The 19549-nt window shown below is 45.3% G+C and overlaps 2 protein-coding genes across 3 annotated transcripts; one reads left to right on the forward strand and one right to left on the reverse strand.

The window, feature by feature from the left end:
• Positions 1 to 11426: 11426 nt before the first annotated feature.
• rpap3 (RNA polymerase II associated protein 3) lies at positions 11427 to 15959 on the reverse strand. Its single transcript, XM_079294153.1, has 17 exons — positions 15821 to 15959; positions 15456 to 15616; positions 15210 to 15368; positions 14988 to 15119; positions 14768 to 14895; positions 14495 to 14616; positions 14341 to 14411; positions 14121 to 14255; positions 13827 to 13954; positions 13611 to 13732; positions 13350 to 13420; positions 13102 to 13194; positions 12560 to 12759; positions 12246 to 12435; positions 11871 to 11968; positions 11665 to 11765; positions 11427 to 11569 (listed from the first exon to the last, which is right to left on the reverse strand). The coding sequence occupies exons 2-17, from the start codon at positions 15606 to 15608 to the stop codon at positions 11484 to 11486; spliced, it is 1989 nt and encodes a 662-aa protein (XP_079150279.1). The 5' UTR covers positions 15609 to 15616; positions 15821 to 15959; the 3' UTR covers positions 11427 to 11483.
• A 353-nt stretch (positions 15960 to 16312) lies between these two features.
• atp23 (ATP23 metallopeptidase and ATP synthase assembly factor homolog) lies at positions 16313 to 19065 on the forward strand. Of its 2 annotated transcripts, XM_079295002.1 has the most exons (6): positions 16313 to 16665; positions 16919 to 16964; positions 17373 to 17454; positions 17558 to 17695; positions 18230 to 18313; positions 18426 to 19065. In XM_079295002.1, exons 1-6 carry the CDS (start codon positions 16518 to 16520, stop codon positions 18627 to 18629), a joined length of 702 nt encoding a protein of 233 aa, XP_079151128.1. In that variant the 5' UTR covers positions 16313 to 16517; the 3' UTR covers positions 18630 to 19065. The 2 variants fall into 2 exon arrangements, with proteins under 2 accessions (XP_079151128.1, XP_079151129.1); XM_079295003.1 differs by lacking the exon at positions 16919 to 16964 and having other exon boundaries at positions 16661 to 16665.
• The last annotated feature ends 484 nt before the right edge of the window (positions 19066 to 19549 follow it).

Consider the following 19549-nt stretch of genomic DNA (forward strand, 5'->3'; position numbering starts at 1 on the left):
GAGCACACACACATTCTGCACACGTACACACATTCTGCACACGTACACACATTCTGCACACGTACACACATTGCGTGCACATACAAATCTGCACCAAAAAAAGAAAAATTCTTGTTGACTTTGTCTGTGTTTGTGTAGAAGTAATAATATGATTCGTTTGTTAAAGTTTCAATAAATGTGATATGCTCAGTTGTTAAGAGGCTCAGCTGTGTGTTTGTGTGTCAGATTATTTATCCATCAACCATAGACAACGTGTTCGAATTCATAAAGCTACTGCTCCTTGAGGCCAGTAAATCCATTGTCTGGCAGTTTTTTATTTTTTTTATTTGTCTGTTTGCATTTTGATAATTTCGTCTGATACTGGATGTATTTCGGGAACAAAGGGCGAGGTCACCTATTGTACAAGTACCAAGGTAAATGCTGGGAATGCAGAAGTGAATAATGTTGTCACACACACATCATATTAACCACTGCAGTAGCATAAACCATTCATCTTCATGTGAGGATGTTTAAAATAGTCAATGAAAACAGGGCCAACATAAAGGACTAATTCCAACATTTTATTTTAGGTGTTTAGGTGTAGCTGGAATAAGATGATGCCATGTTACATTTTGTTGTGGGTATGTGTTTTCCAATATGAAATCCCTATTTGTCTGGGACAGGTTCCTTTTTACAGTGATCAGACCTGTAACAACAATCTCCTGACCATTAAACCAGCCCACAATCTCCAAAACACTCCCTCAAAGTGACTCTGAGCCAGAGGCCCGAAGACGGGAGAAGTGTGTCTGTCTCATCTGGAAAACTGACCCAACATTCACCAGTAAATAGTTCTTATTTGTTGCTGAGTAAAATCTGCAAAATGTCACCCTCTACGGGGTTTGCTCTGCCATCAATTAAGACAGCAATGGATTTGTCATTAGAGTGACTAAGAAGGCAGATATGTTTCTTCTCGGCTCTCTCTAATAAGACTTTGACGCCTGATGTTGACTGACTGACTGTGCAGTGGCTGGCTGTCTATTTCCTGGTGGCCGTACACCTGAGATTCGTACGGGACAATGGATAATACCGTCATATCTAGAAAATACGGAGGACGCTCAAATCTCAGGAGACTTCTGTTGCTGCTGTTTCTGGCAGGTAATACAAGGATTATCCTTCTGAGTGGAAGAGTTGATTTGTAGTTGTGATAATGTGGTCATTGGCTCAGTGTGTAAGTGCTGATTCAGCTGTTGGGAAAACTTTAGTTTTCTGTGTTTTTATTGGGGAAACTCTTTACTTTGTGTATATAACACCCTTTATAAATGTAATGGATCATGAACTACAGTAAACTTGTCAGGAACTTTACTTAAGTTTTCCATTTCAAGTTACTTTATGCTTCTGGTCCTCGACATGTCAGAAGTAAATGTTAAACTTTCTACTCCATTTCATGTATTTGAAAGCGACTTGAAAGATTAAGATTGTAAAAAATATCAGCTTTTAGAACATGAGGTATTGCTGTAGAATTACACAACACTATTTAAAGTAGTCACAATTAGCTCCGCCTCAACCAGCTACAACAGTAAAGTGCGACTTCTAATCCAATGATTTAATACACACATTCTTAATGCGCTTTCTTACATGTACAATGGCACTTTAATAGTGGTGTAATGCAAGCCCATGCTTTAATTATAGAAGAGTTATGTCAGTGAAGTAGGCAAACGTCAGCTATCATGAGACAAACGACTGCATGCTGCTGGTCAGACCGTGTAAAGGTGCAGCAGCAAAATGCTGGAGCGTATTAAACTAAGAGACGGTGCATTTTATTGCTTGTAAATTATAAGTTATTTTTTCTTAATTAATTGGTGTGATGCTTCTTCCATCACAGCTTTTTTTGTTCAACTCAAACAAGATATTTGACAAAAACAACTCAAAGGTCCACTTGTTAGCTTTTGGGTGACCTTTCACCCATATCACACCATCTGCTGATGAAGAATGTAAAACAGCCGCTGTTATTGGGATCAACCTGTTGGCTTGCAAGCCGAGTAGCTAATTATTTCTTCCACAGCCCTTTTATGACTTTGTGAGTTCATTCTTGACATTTCGAAACAGCAATTTTTACAAAACAACCCACTATTTCCGCTGATGACTCTGCGATTCGATTGAAAGCTCTGGAATAAAAAGCTGTAAGTGGACTCGAGTTGGGATTGTTTCGTCAAAGTAGCATTTCCAACGCCAAGAACGGACAATGACACCCTAATGCTAATGTTGTGGATAACCGTGAATATGTTTTCATTGGCCGTGTAGGCCTTCAGCCAGTACTGTCTGCAGATGGAGAGAAACCTCAACTAGAGGACGACAATGAGAGTGAGTGATTTTACATTCAAATAAACAATAAAACCTATATTCAAGATGCTATCTGTATTCATTTGAACCTCCAGATACGCACAAAAAAAACACAATAAATGTATGATTGCGACACAGAGAAGTGGATCCTGTCTCTAGATCACAGTGGTAATCGTGACTGGTGTCATTTTCAGATGGAGAGAAAATCAACTGTACGATCGTCGGTCCGGACTACGTGACTGTGGGTGTGCCGAGCAGCGTCGAGTGCGACACCGACTGCCGAGCATGTACTTTTTCGATGTCTTTGGACGGCCAGAGTGCCCAGGGTCAGGGAAACGTGTTAGCCTTCACTGTTAACAGCTGGGCGGAGGCCCTGACGGTGACATGTGCAGTTACAAATAGCAGCACAGGGCTGAAGTCCACGACAACAAAGCGACTGCAAGTGCTAGGCAAGTGACAGCTGATTTCTTTATTTCTGAATGAGATGATGTTAGAGTTGGTGTCTGTGTAATGAACCAGCATATTCACAACTTCTGCGCTTTGTGAGCGCATTTGCTTTCTAATGACTTGTACGTTTGTCTTCCTCACACCTTAGCCGGACCTGCCAATGTTTCCATCTCAGGCCCTGATCTGATGCAGCCATCGGTGAGCCACACCTACAGTTGCCACTCCTACTGTCGGCCATCTTGCACCTACGCCTGGAAGGCAGATAAAGGCCCGTGGATAAGTGGTCAGGGGAATGTTATGGCTATCACTCCTCAGGAGATGGACAGCTCCAAACTTCTCATGTGCAAAGCCACCAACAGCGTGTCCGGGCTGTTTGTCGTCGCTATTCGAAACATAGCTGTGATATGTAAGTGAACGAGTTTCACTACTAGTGGGGGGGGGGAATAAGAGAACCTTTACAGTAAAAGTATTTTATTAATCAGTACATTTGCAGTTATTAGCTTTTACTGACCTCTCCTCACTATCTTTCTTTCAGCTGGTCCATCCAATATTCAGATCAAAGGCCCCGACGTGATAGAAATTGCAGAAAAGTACAAGTTTGTGTGCACCGCTGAATGCATGCCCTCTTGTCGCTACGTGTCGTCTGTGCACGGTCAGACCGTGAGGGGCAACGTGATGGAGATGACGGTGGATCATCCCCTGAAATCGGTCACTCTCAAGTGCGAGGCTCAGAACATCGCTTCAAAGAGGACCGCCACAGCCTCAAAGACAGTACAACTAGCACGTAGGGTTCAAACGTGCATCGTCGTACATCCCTCTCAATGCCGTGCACGGTTACTTGAACCGGTTTCTTTTCTCGTGCCCAGGGTCAGATCGGAACCTGTCCGCTCGGAACCTGTCCGCTCGTCCTGAAGAGGCCTCGGCTGTGCTGCTGCTGGCCTTCATCATTTCTGCTGCCTGGCCACTGTGACAGGTGAGGCATACTAATGTAGCAGGGGGCGTTATTACATTAGCTGTAACGGCATTTACAGACGTATTGTCCCCACCATCATAAAAACAACTCACCTTTTTCTTTCTCCGTCTTTGTCTCTGTCTGTCAGCTCTTTCTTGCCGTGAATGAATTTGTGATGAAGAATTGTGTTTGAGCTGTGCAGAGTTATTGACTCATGGACCGGTAGTTTCATCACGCTGCTTTCTTCTCCATTGGTGTGGCAGGTTAACAGGTGGCCGAACCCTGTTTGAACTTCCCAGTGAGAGGTGTGGAAAAGCACTTCAATATCCAAGTGTGGACATGTCATGAATTTGTTGACTTAGTAAGATTCTTCCACTTGGTTACATTTGAAATGTTGATGTCGATAAATTAATAAAATGCATTGATGACTTGAACCACAAGACTCTGACCTTTTCTTCAGTATCCACATATGTACAATTTGGGGCGCCACGCCACTTGTATCTCAGTAACTGGATCAACATATCTAATCATCTAATATCTAATCTAATCATATTGTGCAAGTCACGACTAGCTTGTGAGCCGGAGGGCTAAACAACCGGAAAGAAGGATGGCTGCTACCTATAGCTGGTACTACTATATCTGTGCCTACATCTTTCAAATAAAATGAAGTGTTTATAGCTAATTGCATTTCATTTTCACACATTTATGCTGTGCTAACCCACTTCAGCAACACGGCTTCAAGCCAACATGCCCTCTTCCTATAGGGGGCTCGCTCCAGATGTGTAACAGCAGGGAAGAAACCGATGCCATCGGGAGAGGTCTATGACACAAATAGAAGAATATGTTTGACTCATACATATATTATTAAAGAAATAAATCATAAAAAATATACAAAATTCCAGAAATCTAAAATCAGGTGGGCTTTCTTCCAACATCTCTTTGTTGCATCAAAATGTCATTGTAGTGGTTTCCATACGGGACCAGACTCAGGTGTTTTTAGTCAGGGCTTCTGCTCAGGTTGGTGAGTGGAGCTTTGCTGGAAATGACCTAAAGCCACGAAACCTAAAGAATTAATAACACGTCATAAAGCTGTCATTCGTTACAATCTAACAACAGGAGGGTGAGGGAGATGTGAGTCATAGTTTCCAGAGAAGTCTAATCACACAATAAGTGAAAAAACACCTGTGTAGGTGTGTGTAGAGGCTTTAAAGCAGAGCTCTTGTGAGGATGTCAAAGGGATCAGATGGTCTTGATGGTGTTGATTCAGCCGTGGCTCCACCTGCAGGTTGGATGGTGATGGAATACCACTGAGATCGGTGGTGGGAAGTGATGTAATCACACTCAACGGGCTCATTTCCAACCCGATGAGGCACATCGACATTGCAGGGAAATTTGTGCGTGTCGAAATGTAATCTAAATGGAAGATTACACCTCAGGTCCATGTTTTTCTGTAATCTCATGTCGGCAAACAGCAGTGACAGTTTAAAGACACGCCCAGGGTTCATATCGGTCCGCTGACGAACACCTTCTGAAGTTTCCTTCGTGCTTTGATCAAACAAAGATGTCCTGTAAATCATCTGACATTTCATTTCTGAGGTTTGATTTACACCTTTTGGTGAGGTCATGGTAGTAGAGAAGGTATAGGGACTCTGCCAGTAATTGAAATATAAATATAATCAACCTTTTTGTTTATTGGGGAAAGTTTTCTCGAATATCTGAGAGACAGTTTGGGAGGCACAATTAAAAGTTTTGCCTCTAATAGATTCGGAAAAATTGTAGTTGCAATTATTATTACTATAATGTATATCTTAGGGTGCAACTCGTGTTAAGCAATTTCAAACTATGAAAATTGAGTAATGATAGTACATTAACAGAACCCGGAAGAAAACACCAAAAACATATCAGATCTGTCAGGCCGCTGGGATTAATCGAGTTTAGTCTTTACATCTGCAACCGCAGGCAGATATGAAAAAGTGACGGCGCCGCATGGCCTGACCTGAATCAGGTACAAAAGAAACCGCCAACCCACCAAAGACAAAACCACACAACACGTCGGCCGCATGCACGCCCTCTGCAGAGAATAGAGCCAGCTGATAAAGCTACACGCTGCCCTCCTTTGCCAGTAACATTGAGGTCATTTATTGTCTGTGTTTTATAATTAGCGGGTGATAACAGTGGGCAAGGCCTTTTCTCCCCCATGCCTTATAAGAGTGCGGGCGGTTAGAAGAGTGTGGATAGTTGTTGGGATTGTCTGCAGCAGCATGGATCATCACTCGGCCGGTCTGCTGCTGCTGTCGCTCACCTGTTTAACAGGTAAGAGAGGCCGTCCTGCTGCCGCCAATCAGCAGCTCGGCAGGATTAGCAGTTAAATGCTCATTAATTCAGACATTCTTTACTGAAAATTCTTCGGTGTCGTATGAGCGACTGGAAATTGATGAATGTTGATGTATTCTCTTCTCTCATAACCAAGGTTTTTCTACAAGTGACACTGGGGAGGCCATGGGGGAAAAGTCATGTAAGATCCTTTTAATTGTGATTCTCACGCATCAGCAAATGTTGACTTTCTTTGCTCTTTTCTGACTCTTAACACACAGGCTTCACTTCCCTTGAATATGTTTGAATCGGAAGAAATGTGTCCTCGTGTGTCCTATTGCAGACGGGCCGTCTTCATTGGAGATCGTTGGGGTCAGTGTGGTGACAGTGGGAATCCCATATTATTTCCAGTGCAAGGCCTCGTGCTTCCCGGGCTGCACGTACAGCTGGACCAGGGGTAATGTGACCACTCAGGGGCCCGTGCTGAGCCTGCAGCTCCTGCAAACGAAGCCAACGGAGACCCTGACCTGCACAGTGGTCAACCCGGCAACAGGGAAGTCAGCATCTGTCCAAAAGACGATGCAAGTGACGGGTATGAGTGATGACCAAAGTGAAGTCAAATCCATGGGTTCCCCTAAGCGGCACTTCCGTTCAACCAAATCTATTTCCAAACTTTGCAGCTGGGCCGTCGAACATACGGATCAGCGGTCCAACCTTTCTGACTTCAGGAGTTAAATCCAACTTCAGCTGCTCGGCCAGATGCTACCCATCCTGCAGCTACAGGTGGACTATTTCCTGGTTTGGGGAGACACTCCAAACCTTCGAAGGTGACACCGTGTCTTTCAGTCCATTTACCAGCACCATCATCTCTGAAAGTCTGACGTGTGAGGCTGAGGACACCGTCTCACATCTCTACATCTCTACGACTCTGCCGCTGCCGGTGGCAAGTATGTGAAAGAGCTGAATGGAAATCAACCCCACCGGTTATTTTGCATATATACCGGTATATTTTCGTTTGTAAAATGAGCACAATACATTCAAACTCCTTGTTCTGAAACTCCTTCTTTAGGTATCTCTGGCATTAGCATAGAAGGCGACACCACAGTGACGATGGGACACACGTACACATTCACATGCATCGCGGCATGCATCCCAACCTGCAGCTTTACGTGGAAGTACATGGGGACGACTTACCTGGGAGACCAAAGAGAGATACCCATCTTTCATGAGGGGAACAAGAAAAAGTTTGCCAGTTCCCTTGAGATCACTTTAAGCGACTACTCTAAAATTGAGCCTCTGACCTGTGTGGCGACAAACTCTCTATCTCGCGCCAGTCTCAACGCCACGGTGAACCTCACTGTCATTGGTGAGTTTGCGGTACTTTGATTTTCTTTATGAAAAAACAAAATGGTTTTAGTTAATCACATCATGTCTTCCATGTTCATTCTCCCTGTGCAGACCCCATCTCGGTGCATCCCGCCTCCAAGGACCTGCCAGTGGCAGGCAAGTCTTTCTCCCTGCAGTGTGACGGCTCTCAGAACCCAGCCTCCATCACATGGCTGAAGAACAAACAGCCAATGCCAGCCTCCGACAGAGTGCATTTCACCCCCGACAACGTCACGATGACATTCGGTCCTCTCCTGCAGGCCGATGACGGTTTATACCAATGTGTGGTGGCAGAGGGGGGGCCCCTCCTCCAGTCTGTCGGCTACAAGATGCAAGTCAACTGTGAGTACTATGATGATCGCTGCTCTTTGAATTACGGTGTTCTGATACCAAGTACACGTCCACACTATGCTTCGACATCATTGTTATGGATGGTCCATGAATTGCGTCCAATGCCAAGTCCAACTACTGACCTCCCCCACTAGCTCGAGCGCCTAGTAACAATATAGAAATGCCTATCCCACAATTAAATGAAATAAACGCATGCAATAAATAAAATGCCTGACAGTAATTACCTTGCAAGCCCCATACGAGTCCGTCTGTGTATCCCATCTCCGACCGCAGATGGGCCGTCCTCAGTGGTGATCAGCGGGGCCGACGTCATGACTTTGGGAATGCCGTATGAGTTCCAGTGCTCAGCCAGCTGCTACCCGACATGCCAGTTCAGCTGGACCTGGGGTAAGGAGACCTCTCAGGGCCCGGAGCTGAGCTTGCAGCTGGTGGATCCGGCGCCAACGCTGAACCTGGCCTGCACGGCAGTCAATCCCGCTACCGAAATATCAGTCACCGCCCAAAAGACGCTGCAAGTGATTGGTAATTAAAAAAAAAGAAAAGAAGAATGAATTCAAACTTCTTTTTTTTTTTTAAGGAATGCCTTAAACTAATTTCCAACTTTTCAGTCGGACCAACAAATATACATGTCAGCGGTCCGGCCTTCCTGACTGCAGGAGTTACATCCAACTTGACCTGCTCGGCCGACTGCCACCCCTCCTGCAGCTTCTCGTGGATCGTCACCAGGATGGGGGAGACGCTCGTTACTGCACAAGGCAGCACCCTGTCTGTCACTCTGCCTGCTAACAATGTCCTCTCAGATGTAATTGTGACGTGTAAGGCTCAGGAAACCGTCTCGCATCTCGACATCGAGAAGTCCCTGCGGCTGCAATTGGCGAGTATGTGAAAGAACTTCCCTCGAATGAGAACAACAAATAAGCAACAAGAGTAGGATCGAGAGTATCGTTTAAAGGTCAAATTGAAGCTGAAGAACGCGGATGTTTAGAAGCCAGACACTGCTTTTACTCCTTAATTGCAGTTTGACTACGCTCATGTGGTAGAATGTATCTGGAAATGTTGTACCACACATCCACCTACTGGATCATTAGAAGTAGAGGATTGAGCACAACACATTCAAATGTCTTCTTGTCATCTCCATCTGTAGGTTTATCCAACGTCGCCATCACCGGAGACAGCGCAGTGGCAATAGGAAAACAGTACACATACGAGTGCTTCGCCGACTGCACTCCGTCCTGCGATTTCACTTGGACGTTCATGGGGAAGCCTTTCGAGAACGATCGGCTGGATCTCACTATTAGCGACTACTCTAAAATCGAGCCTCTGACCTGTGAGGCGACGAACACTTTATCGAACGCCACCATCAGCGCCACTATGAACCTCACTGTCACCGGTGAGTCCACGATGTTGCTCAAACAGATTTCTTTTCATTGGTTTGAGCAATGTGTTACGGCACCGGTGGCCTCTGGCTTCCCCTGTGGTAGATACATGATAAATGGCCCCCTGGCATGCTGCAGGAGCCCCTCAGACAGTCCGCCACTGTGATATACTGCAAGAGCCTTATGGCAATAGTTCTATTCATCGCTTTTGCCGTCACTTGATATTGCAATATTCTCTCTGCACAGACCCGTTCTCAGTGCGGCCCACCTCCCAGGCCCCGCCGGTTGCAGGCCAGCCTTTCTCTCTGCAGTGCCTTGGCCCTCAGCAACCCGCCGCCATTAGATGGCTCAAGAACCAACGGCAAATGCCAGCGTCTGAGAGGCTGCACTTCTCCCCCGACAACACCACGGTCACCTTCAGTTTTCTCTTGCGAGAGGATGATGGGTTGTACCAGTGTCTGGTAGTGGAGGGCGAGAACCGCACCATCCACGACAACACGCTGGTGGTGATAGTTGTGGGTGGAACCCCCACCCTGTCTGTCGGCTACCTGATGCAAGTCAACTGTGAGTATGCCAGGGTCGGGGATCTCAATGTGCCTGTGGCCTCATTCATCAGTACTTAGTATTCAATAAGTTGTCTTCCATCACCCAGATGGGCCAAATGAGGTGCTCATTGTGAAACCCAACGAAGGGCCGGTGGGCGAGGTGATGTTGGTTCAGCCCGGATCCACAACAGAGCTGCGATGTGCAACCGACTGCTTCCCCGTCTGCCTCATCACCTGGTTTTACGAAGGCGCGGTACTGTCTACAAATGCCTCCGTATCCTTCACACCTGTAATACCTCCGTACGCGGCCGCCCTCTCCTGCACGGCATCCAACCCGGTGACGGCGCAAAACAGCTCCGCTGTCACCGAAGTGGCGGTGCCTGGTAAGCAAAGATCAGGGGTAGAAGTAAGAAATGATTCCCCTTCAAAAGATCGATGGACTTCTTCTGCATCTCGACCGCCCGTGTGAGTCATTTTTTTGTGGCTCTTCTCTTACAGACGGACCGACGTATGCGGTCATCGCCGGACCGAGGGATCTTGAAATCGGGGTCACGGCGAGCTTCGTTTGCTCGGCCGACTGCTCTCCTTCCTGCACCTTCAAGTGGACCGTGTACGGGCAGACGATGACGGGTAGCCTGATCGACATCACCGTGAACCGCCAAGTCTCCAAAGAGTCCATCAGCTGCCGGGCCGAGAACACATTCACCGGGGAGACGGCGACGGTCAACGTGACAGTCAGTGTCTCAGGTAGGATTTGAGAGGATTTAGACAAAGTTTAAAACCGTTATCAGACTCTGATTTATGCTCTTTTCCCTGTAGATCCTCACTGGTGCGGATGTTGAAACACTGCACTCGTTCTTCAACTATACATTCTTCTGATCTGCTAAATGCTCGGCACACAGCGGAGCGCAAAGTTGGAGTTTGTTAATCTTGTTATTAATGACACTCGCTGTACCCGTACGGCTGTATTTGCTCAAGCATTGTGTACTCGGACTGTGATGGACTGGCGACTTGAACAGGGTGTTTCCCCCCCCAACAGGTTCCAACCTCTTTGTGACCCTGAAACAAGATTAGACAGCTATAAAGAAATAATGATGTGTGCTTGAGTAATACCTTTTGGGGGGTTTTAATTACACAAAGCTAATCGTATGTTCTTCCATGATATGTTTCCATTTGTCTTGCCAAACACTATGCACTATTATGCTTAATAAACAATGAACCTCTGTACGGTACTTGTTCTGATTACCCAGTGCCACCCGTGTGACACATCTGAGATAATAAAACACTGATTTCAAAACTATTTTTCAGAGTTCTCGACGGTCAAACTGAGCCGGTTTAGAAGGTGAAGAACATTCAAACAGTGCTCACAGAGACCAATCAATACTTGCGCTGCATTCAAAAAATATTGGGAAGTTGGAAACTCCCACTTTCTGTTCATGGAACGTCCCTTCTGGTCGGGGTATGATCGCCTGGTTGTTTCAGGTTTGCATGCCGATACATTTATGGAAAACAGTAAATGGTTAAACATCTACACAGTAAGATTGCAGATTTTTTCAAGTTAGATGATCGATGACATTAGCTTTTGCATGAGGAAGAGGATTCTACACTCTCTGTCTTTATCGACTTTAACTCTAAAATGCACTAAAGTCAGAATTACAATCAACAATTTGTGAATTTCTGACTTTAGAAAGTAGATAACGTTGTATTTCCATAACACAGCAGTCCAACTGAATCAAAGTGAATTGAATGTAAGTTTATTCAGTGGTAGAATAGAACAACATTGTTCCTTTGGCGTCACACACCGTACTTCTTCTGTAAGGCTGCGACAGATGATCCCTCCAGCTCCGCTTGGTGAAGGAAGTCAAACAGTTCTTTAAGCACTGGGGGGGGGGGGTAAAGTAGTACAGCACATCATCAATATGACTGAATGTGTGGGTGAAAAGTATCATTCAACGGCACGTCAAGGAGACTCCACCTTTCTTCTCCGGGGACGACAGGAACATGACAGCCATGCCGAAGCGCCTCACACTCGCCAGGCTGCTGAGGATCGCCAGCGTGACGGCGGCTGCTTCGTTCCTGCACGAGACTGCTGTTAATGCGCGGTGCACACTCTACCACATGCATGAAGGGGAGGGGCTGGACAGAAAGCCAGATCTTCTGGAAGCATCTTTTAAAACTCACGTGATATAGAAACCGTGCAGCGTCCTCAGGAGCTGATTGAGAATGTCGGGTTCAAGGGAGTTGCGGAAAATGCTTGTGAACGCCTCGGGTTTGATTTGCTGCGAGACGAGAACAAAAACAAGGGCGACTTTTAACTTCAGTGAGACGTAAATAATGCAGGATGATCCTGACATTCAGGCTGCGTCGAGCACAGAGTCTGATGCGTTTGTTGAATTTATCACAGATATACTCAGAATTAAAGTTATTCAATATATAGCTTTTCCATCAAATTGACTTGGCTTAATCTGCATATGTCAACACCAACGCTGTGCTGACAGCATATTACTGTCTGAACATGCAAATGATTTATTTGTAGTCTACAAACACACAGCTCACCCTCAGGTATCTGTAGATGACTTCGGGCTGGTTTCCGATCCTGCGGAGGTCGGCCTCCAGCTGGAAGCTGCTGGTGGGCGGAGGAGGCGGGTCTGCTCCTGTCGAGGTGGGGGGGCTGGCTGGCGACGGTTCAGGAGGATGAAGGGCTTCCCTCTGCGCCGGCTGTTTGGTCTGCCTGCTCACAGGGAGTCTGGGGAACAGAGGCAAAGCATCTGTTTACAGGCCGAGAATAATCAGTCCACAAATGACTACCACGTGCAGTGCTTTGCAGACAGAAATGAAATGTAACACAGGAGAGAGGCGGCGCCACTGACTGGTCAGACGTGTGCGAGGGGACTTCTGCTATCTCCTCAATCTTGATCATCTTCGCGATGGGTGACGTCGAGAGCGGAGACGATTCATTCTCAGCCTCCTTCGGCGCCTCCTGGATGAAGAACTTGGACCCACCTGACTCCAGCTCGGACACCGTCGCCTCGCCGCTCACTTCCTCGATATCGATCCTCCTCAGAGGTTTCTGAAGAGCAGCGGATGTTCACAATCAGTCAAATGCCCAAACGATCCAGATCAAGATACCACGAGATGAACATTACAGAATCCAGAGGTCCACTCTACATGCCACCTGCTGGGCACATAGAGCTAAAGCATGTGGTATACATGAGGAACAAACTTCCAAAAGATAACGAATGAGAGTCAATGATATTAAAGATGAACTTTCCGTCAATCAACAAATTGATTTAGATCACATCAGTGTTTTTAGCACCAGCCGTCCACTGATCTCTGCCTTTACTACCGTCGGTGTAGCACAGAATGTATTTGCATCTAAAAAGACTTCTGCACTGAGGGGGAAAAAACTCACCGCTGAGCGCAGATGTGTTGGTTTGTCTATTGGCTGAACGGTTCTCCTCTGTGTGCCGTCTGGTGTCTGGAGAAGGCCGCTGGAGGTTACGTCCTGAAACAACAGAATGACATCAAGAAAACAAGAAGTGAAGTCTGTGGAAGATCAAACCAAATAAAGTCGGACTGAATTCAAGCATCTCTGCTGATGCCTGTTCTCGTTACGTGAGGGACTTAAACTTCAGTCTCTAAGAGGATCTTAAAACGTACAATCTGGAGTTTCTGGAGCTCATTCAGGGCCTGCTTGTTCCCTGGTTCCAGCTTCAACACCTCCTGAAAATCTGTCTCACACACACACACACACACAATGTTTATATGCAACTTAACAGTCAATAACAATGATCCGTGTTCATATTATTTCAGTGCAATTTGCTGGCAAATCCCTTTTTGGTCTTGAAGACGTTAAAGAAAACAGACAAAATGTAGTTGCTGCGGTTGGCCTTTGAAGGACAGTGCTGTTCTATTCAGCACCTTGTTTGGCCTCCTCCACTTTCCCTAAAGCCACTCTGGCGGTGGCACGACGGGCGAAAGCCTTGGAGTAAGCGCTGTCCAGAGAAATGGCTTTGGTGCAGTCCTCCTCTGCGTCCTTATACCTGCAGCAGACAGAGATAACAAACAATGGTAGGTTTGATCGCCTTTTCACTCTAATAAACAAAAATGTGCTGGAGAACGAAATTCGGGGCTTACTTCTCCAGCTTGAGGAAGGCCATGGCTCTGTTGGCGGGCAGCAGGACGTTCATGCTGTCCGCCTCCATGCCTCTGCTGTAGCACTCAACAGCCGCTTCATACTTCCCCTCTTTGAAATAGGCGTTCCCCTGAAAGGCACATTTGGAAAACTCAAGAAAGCTATTTCCAAATAAACAGCTTGCGTTGAGAACACCTCACCATGCCCTTATAGGCCACCTTTGCACGCTTCTTAACCACAGCTAGAAAAGCTAAAAAAGTAGCAAATAAAATGGCAAACACTAAAGCACAGCTTACTCTGTCTTTCTGTACAGCCGCCTCCTGTCGTCTCTGCTGCTCCTCCATCAGTCTCTGCTGCTCAGGGTCGGCTGTGGGAGCCTCCTGTGGCTGTGGGGCTCCACTCGGGGCGGCTGGTGCCTGATGACTGAGAGTCTGAAAGCAGCCAAGGAAAGAGAGGAAATAAAAGAGGAGACAACTTGGTAAAATAGGCTAACCTCCCCAAACCTTTCCCACTCACCTCTTTGATTGTTTTCACTTCATTCTCTGCTTCCACGTTTCCGGGGTCAAGCTTGAGAACCGTCTCATAATCTGTTCAGAAACAGATTTGTGTTGTTATCTCAGCGCGCTCAAGTTAAACAGATGTTCTCTAACCCAGTTAGACAGTTTGTCACCTTCTAATGCAGATTCATATTTCTTCAGTGCAAAGCGTGCTGCTCCTCTCCGTGCATACGCTTTGAAGTAGTTGCTGTCCAGCGCTATCGCCAAGTTGCAGTCGGACTCTGCCACAGCATACCTGCAAGGAAAAAAAGTTGTTGATAATTTACAGTGGAACAAAACCTCTTTCTAAAACACACATCCTCCTTAATCTTATTACATGTGTTGAAAAAACACTTAAACCATCGTTTATAGTGCAATACAGCAGCATTTTAACCTACGCCGCTTACTTTTTGAGTCTGAAGAAGGAGGTGGCTCGGTTTGTGGGAAGCACAGGGTTGTAAGGATCTGCAGCCATCCCTCTGGTGTAACACTCGACAGCATCGTCGTACTTCCCATCTTTGAAAAACGCGTTACCCTGAACATCAAAGTATAATCTGCTTTAGGAAACGGTAACTTTTTCTTCTCTTCGGTTTGTTTTTGTTGCAGTACTTCTCATACAGTGTTTACCTTTTCTCTCTCAGACAGCACTTTCTCTTGATCAGCTGTCGCTTCCTCTTGATCAGCTGTCGCTTCCTCGCAGTCGGACTCATTTGACTCTGCAGGACTTTCCTCCTTATCCATCTCGGACAGAGCTTTGTCCTGTGATCAGAGAAGCATTCATCTTTGGTGAACTACTCCATAACCTCACCGATCATGTTGAGTGCATTTTTTTAAGAATACATTAGCTACCACGTCAAACTTGTCCCACGATCTATAGTCGTATGCCTTTATCCTTGAGTCTTCCTTGGGCTCCTCAGCCTCTGCGTCGCTGCCGCCCGTTGGCTTCTTCTTCTTCTTTTCCCTCATCTTTGTTTTGTAGTCTTTGTTGCGCACAGGAGGGAGCGTCTTCTACAACAAAGAGACAACACACTACCAACACCTGAAGATAGCCCAGAACATTGGCTACTCCTGACATGTGTACAACAGCGACAAAACCTGGGCCTCCTGAAGTCCTCCCGTCCTCAGCTCATCGTCCTTCTTCTTTATGTCTGTCTCCCAGCTCTCCAGGTCCGCCATGAAGCTATGCAGATCTTCCGCATTTTGCCGCATTTGAAGCTGTAACTCAATGGCTTTGTTTCCCCCGGACATGTTTTTTCCTGTGAAACAGACATTTGAGAGAAACTCTTAACATTTGTTGCTGTAGTTGTAGTATTGAAGTCGGTGTCAAGAGGAAAACACGAACATCACATTGTCATGCTTTTGCGCGGCTAGCAGCTAGCTAGCTAGCAAAAATACCAAACAATTAGAGCAAATAAAGAAAATGTAAGAGATAATGTAGCTATTTGAAGATTGTAAAATACCTGGAAATTGTTTTTTCCGGCTGATAGGTACAGTTAAAATGTAGGTGCAGTTATTTTTGGCTAAATAATACAACAAAATGTGTCGTTATTCATAGCTTTCTGTTTACGTTCGGAGCCATGACACCTGGGTACCAGCAGCCTTTGCGCTGCTGAGACTGGGCCAAAGATCGTCTATGTTACAACCGCGCAACCGATCACGTATTACAATAACATTTTACTCAGGTGTCAGTTTGTAAAAGTCCGCAAACAACCGACCGAAAAGAAAGCTGCACATGACACAGGTGTCGGTTTGATTCGTGGTCAAAGGACGTTGGTATGTTTGTGGTTTTATCATATTATTAACTGGTGCAGCCCTCGGTTTGGAGTATGTGCCCCCCCATGACTGTCTCGCTTTTGGCTTTGGTCCACGCATTGCGCTAGGAGGTAACGACCTGCCTACACGTTCCGAATAGATGATCTATACTTCTATATATCTCTAACTAAACTAACGGGGAACAAAAATCATTTAAATGTATTTTTATATTACATTGAAGTGAATTTTATTTCCTGACTTGTTTTGTATGGGAACAATCAGATTACAAATACATATTCCCATTCATTTAGCTTTGACCTCTTGGGACCACGTGATCTACCAAACAGTGATGACCTCTCCTGCTAGCTAGCTAGTGGTAGCTAAACTGATGCTAACATTTTCACAATGGAGCAGCCTAAACAAGAGGAGGAATATGGATACGATTTATTCCCGCAGAGAAACTCTGCAAAATACAAGGGCAGGTCGCTCACAGAGAGCCTGTTCACGTTCAGCCACAAGTGTCAGGTCATGCTGCAGTTCGCGACGGAAACTAGTGAGTGTTGTAGCGAGCTTGTTAGCCCTTAAGAGGGAATGTCATGTCGGCAGGGAACAGAGGATATCATGTCTGACTAAGAGGTTGCTGTCAAATGTGTTGGTGATTTCAAATACCCGTGCAATGTTGACATTCTAGCCACGCTGTCAGAATAGTAGCATCGTGTAGCATTAGCTAATCTAGCTAGCACTGGTTTCTGTCAGTGAATGCCTCATACATTCAGCTCTAACAGTTCTCTCTGTGCTTCTCTGAGGTCCGTATGCCAAACTCCTCCTCAGTGCCATGAAAAGCTCAGGATGGTATGATTTTAAAAATGAAATGTGTTTCTTTTGTTTATTACCTTCCACTGTAAAGCTCATAGGCTTGCAAAAAGCCTGGGACTTATGGTTTATCAGGTTATAATTTTGCGAATGCTATTACTATATACCGGTATCTACTTAATAATAATAAACATGTGGTCGTTTTTAAGTACTAATTACCATAATGACAATAATTAATGATTCAAGATTTCTCTCAAATTAGATTGAATGTGTCCTTTAATAGTTTGTGTTTTGAGCATCTACTACATGCATGCACAAACATTGAAATATGTTTCATGTTTAATTGCAATATCTAGTTAACATTGGGTAATTCTGGGTACTTTAAAGCTGTAACTTACACAAAAGAAAACACATTTAAGATGACTTTATTCTCTCCTCTCAACGCAGCAAAGTGTTGAAAGACCGACATTTCTCCTGTGAGGACTGCGACGGGTCAGTCAGCGGTGGCTTTGACGCGGCCTCCTCTCAAGTAAGAAAGAGGGTCTTTGCATTGATGGAGATAAAAGCCAGTTCTGATGGCGTTAAGAGAAAGCGACTGCTCACCAATAATGAGCTTTGCGTTTTGTTCGCAGATCGTTTTGTGTCAGAACAACATCCACCAGCAGTCCCACATGAACCGAGTGGTCACGCATGAGCTCATCCACGCCTTCGACCACTGCCGGGCCCACGTGGACTGGTTCGACAACTTAAAACATCTGGCCTGTTCTGAGGTGAGCGACAATATGTTGTATGTACTGTATGTGCAGTGTAAACATTAGTTACTGTGTGATTCAGTTTCAGCTGTGCCTCACAATCTTCGGCGTTGTTACTTTTGTCACGAATTAACTACCGGCAGTCAAAATGCATACTGATGCCACTGTAGTTTTTACAAAAAGTTACTCAAACGGGAGTAAATACTGGATTCTTTCGGGACTATTCTCATCAGCGGATTGATACACATTTGGTGCTCTAGTGTGTGTTTACTCTTAACCATAAGGTCCCTTGAAGTTACTTGGAGAATGCAGTTGTCTTTGATATGTTCCCTCATAAACACAATGTATCCACATTTGACTGAGACCTGGGAAAGGGGTTGTGATAAATCTCATTCATCCACATCTCATTTTCTCCTTACACTGTTTTGTTGTGAGTTAGAAAATGACGTGCCCATGTTTTCATTCGAATTTCAATCCAGAAAAAAGTTATTATCCTGCCTAAAATGTGTGTTTGCTTGCTCACACAAGACTTTTTTTGTGTCATTATTTCAGATTCGGGCAGCTAACCTCAGTGAAGACTGCTCCTTTACCAACGAAGTCTCCAGATTCAACTTTGGCTTCAAGCAGCATCATCAGGTACCCGCGCTGAGATAAATGTGACTTTTGCTGGCAGGTATCAGGGCTGTGTCTGTAGTCTTAACACTGTGATCGTGTTTTTTTTTTTTTGTTTTTTTTTTCCTCGGGACAGGCGTGCGTCAGAGGCCGCGCCCTTCGCTCCATCCTAGCTGTGAGGAAAATTAGCCGACAGGAGGCGGAGAAAATAGTGGACGAGGTCTTCGACACGTGTTTCAACGACCACGCGCCGTTTGGACGAATCCCGCACGGCAAGAAGGACGCTGGGTTCGCCAACAGAGATTATGAGAACAGAGATCGATATTATGCAAACCTTTAGTGCCGACATGTTCTCGTTTAACTCCCAAGGATGCTGTGACTGGCGGTGACGCTGTCAAACGCTCGGCGGCATCAGGGCCCTGATCAGTATAGAAGCCTCCGCAGAATGACTGTCAAACGTTCAAATCCCCTCAGTAGGGATATTTAGATGATTTGTCCTTGGAACAGAAAAGGAGGAAGAGTACATTTCATGTTCTACCTTAATTTTTTTTTAATACTAATTCTGTATAAAGGGATTGTAAGGTGTGAATTATTAGATGAGGTCCCAGTGACTTATTTGACATTTATTTTTATTTGACCAATGGGTGCTTTTAAAGAAATACAGGATTTGATTTTTGCCCGTCGGTGTTTGCTGTGAAAGTCCTTTGCTGAAAAATGAGGATGTATTTGTTCTTCATCTTGTTGCCACATTGACCTCCACTCATTTCTTGTAAATAAAGCTGATTGTGCTTAAATTAAACCAAATCAACTTGTGTTTGAATTAAAGTTTGATTCCTCTGGAAAGAGTTGTTTGTGAGGACAGGGGGGGGTGTTACGTTCGACGTTGGCGGACAATGTTTGACTTTGTGACTTGCCAAAGAAGCATAAGTATGCGCATTGCTGATTATAACACCTTTTATGTCTAATCCTAAGAGAATTCTTCAAATTAACATGTGAGGCAAGTAATATAAGTAAAGATAGAAAAGTTCTTCCACAACACGGTCAACTATGTTCACATCTGCGCCGCAACTGTAAAATGTCACCGTTGACATCTTTATTAGGCATTAGCATTTAAAGAATTGCGTATCCCTCCACAGAGATTAATGAGGGAAAAGTTATAAGGGAATTAGCCTCATAATCCCCCTCCATTCCTCCTCTTCTCCCTATCTCAAAGACAACACCCTCTGCATCGTAATCACAAAGACACTGGCTGTGTCTGCT

This window comes from Melanostigma gelatinosum, assembly GCF_949748355.1.
Source record: "Melanostigma gelatinosum genome assembly, chromosome: 22".
Taxonomy (NCBI): Eukaryota; Metazoa; Chordata; class Actinopteri; order Perciformes; family Zoarcidae; genus Melanostigma; species Melanostigma gelatinosum.

Coding starts and splice junctions, on each gene's coding strand:
- rpap3 (XM_079294153.1), bottom strand. CDS start 15,608: ATGTCCGGGGGAAACAAAGCCATTGAGTTACAGCTTCAAATGCGGCAA. Junction 13,955..14,120: donor CGGCTGTACAGAAAGACAGA/GTAAGCTGTGCT, acceptor TGTGCCTTTCAG/GGGAACGCCTATTTCAAAGA. Junction 13,733..13,826: donor GCCTTCCTCAAGCTGGAGAA/GTAAGCCCCGAA, acceptor TGTCTGCTGCAG/GTATAAGGACGCAGAGGAGG.
- atp23 (XM_079295002.1), top strand. CDS start 16,518: ATGGAGCAGCCTAAACAAGAGGAGGAATATGGATACGATTTATTCCCG. Junction 16,965..17,372: donor GCCATGAAAAGCTCAGGATG/GTATGATTTTAA, acceptor CTCTCAACGCAG/CAAAGTGTTGAAAGACCGAC. Junction 17,696..18,229: donor AACATCTGGCCTGTTCTGAG/GTGAGCGACAAT, acceptor TCATTATTTCAG/ATTCGGGCAGCTAACCTCAG.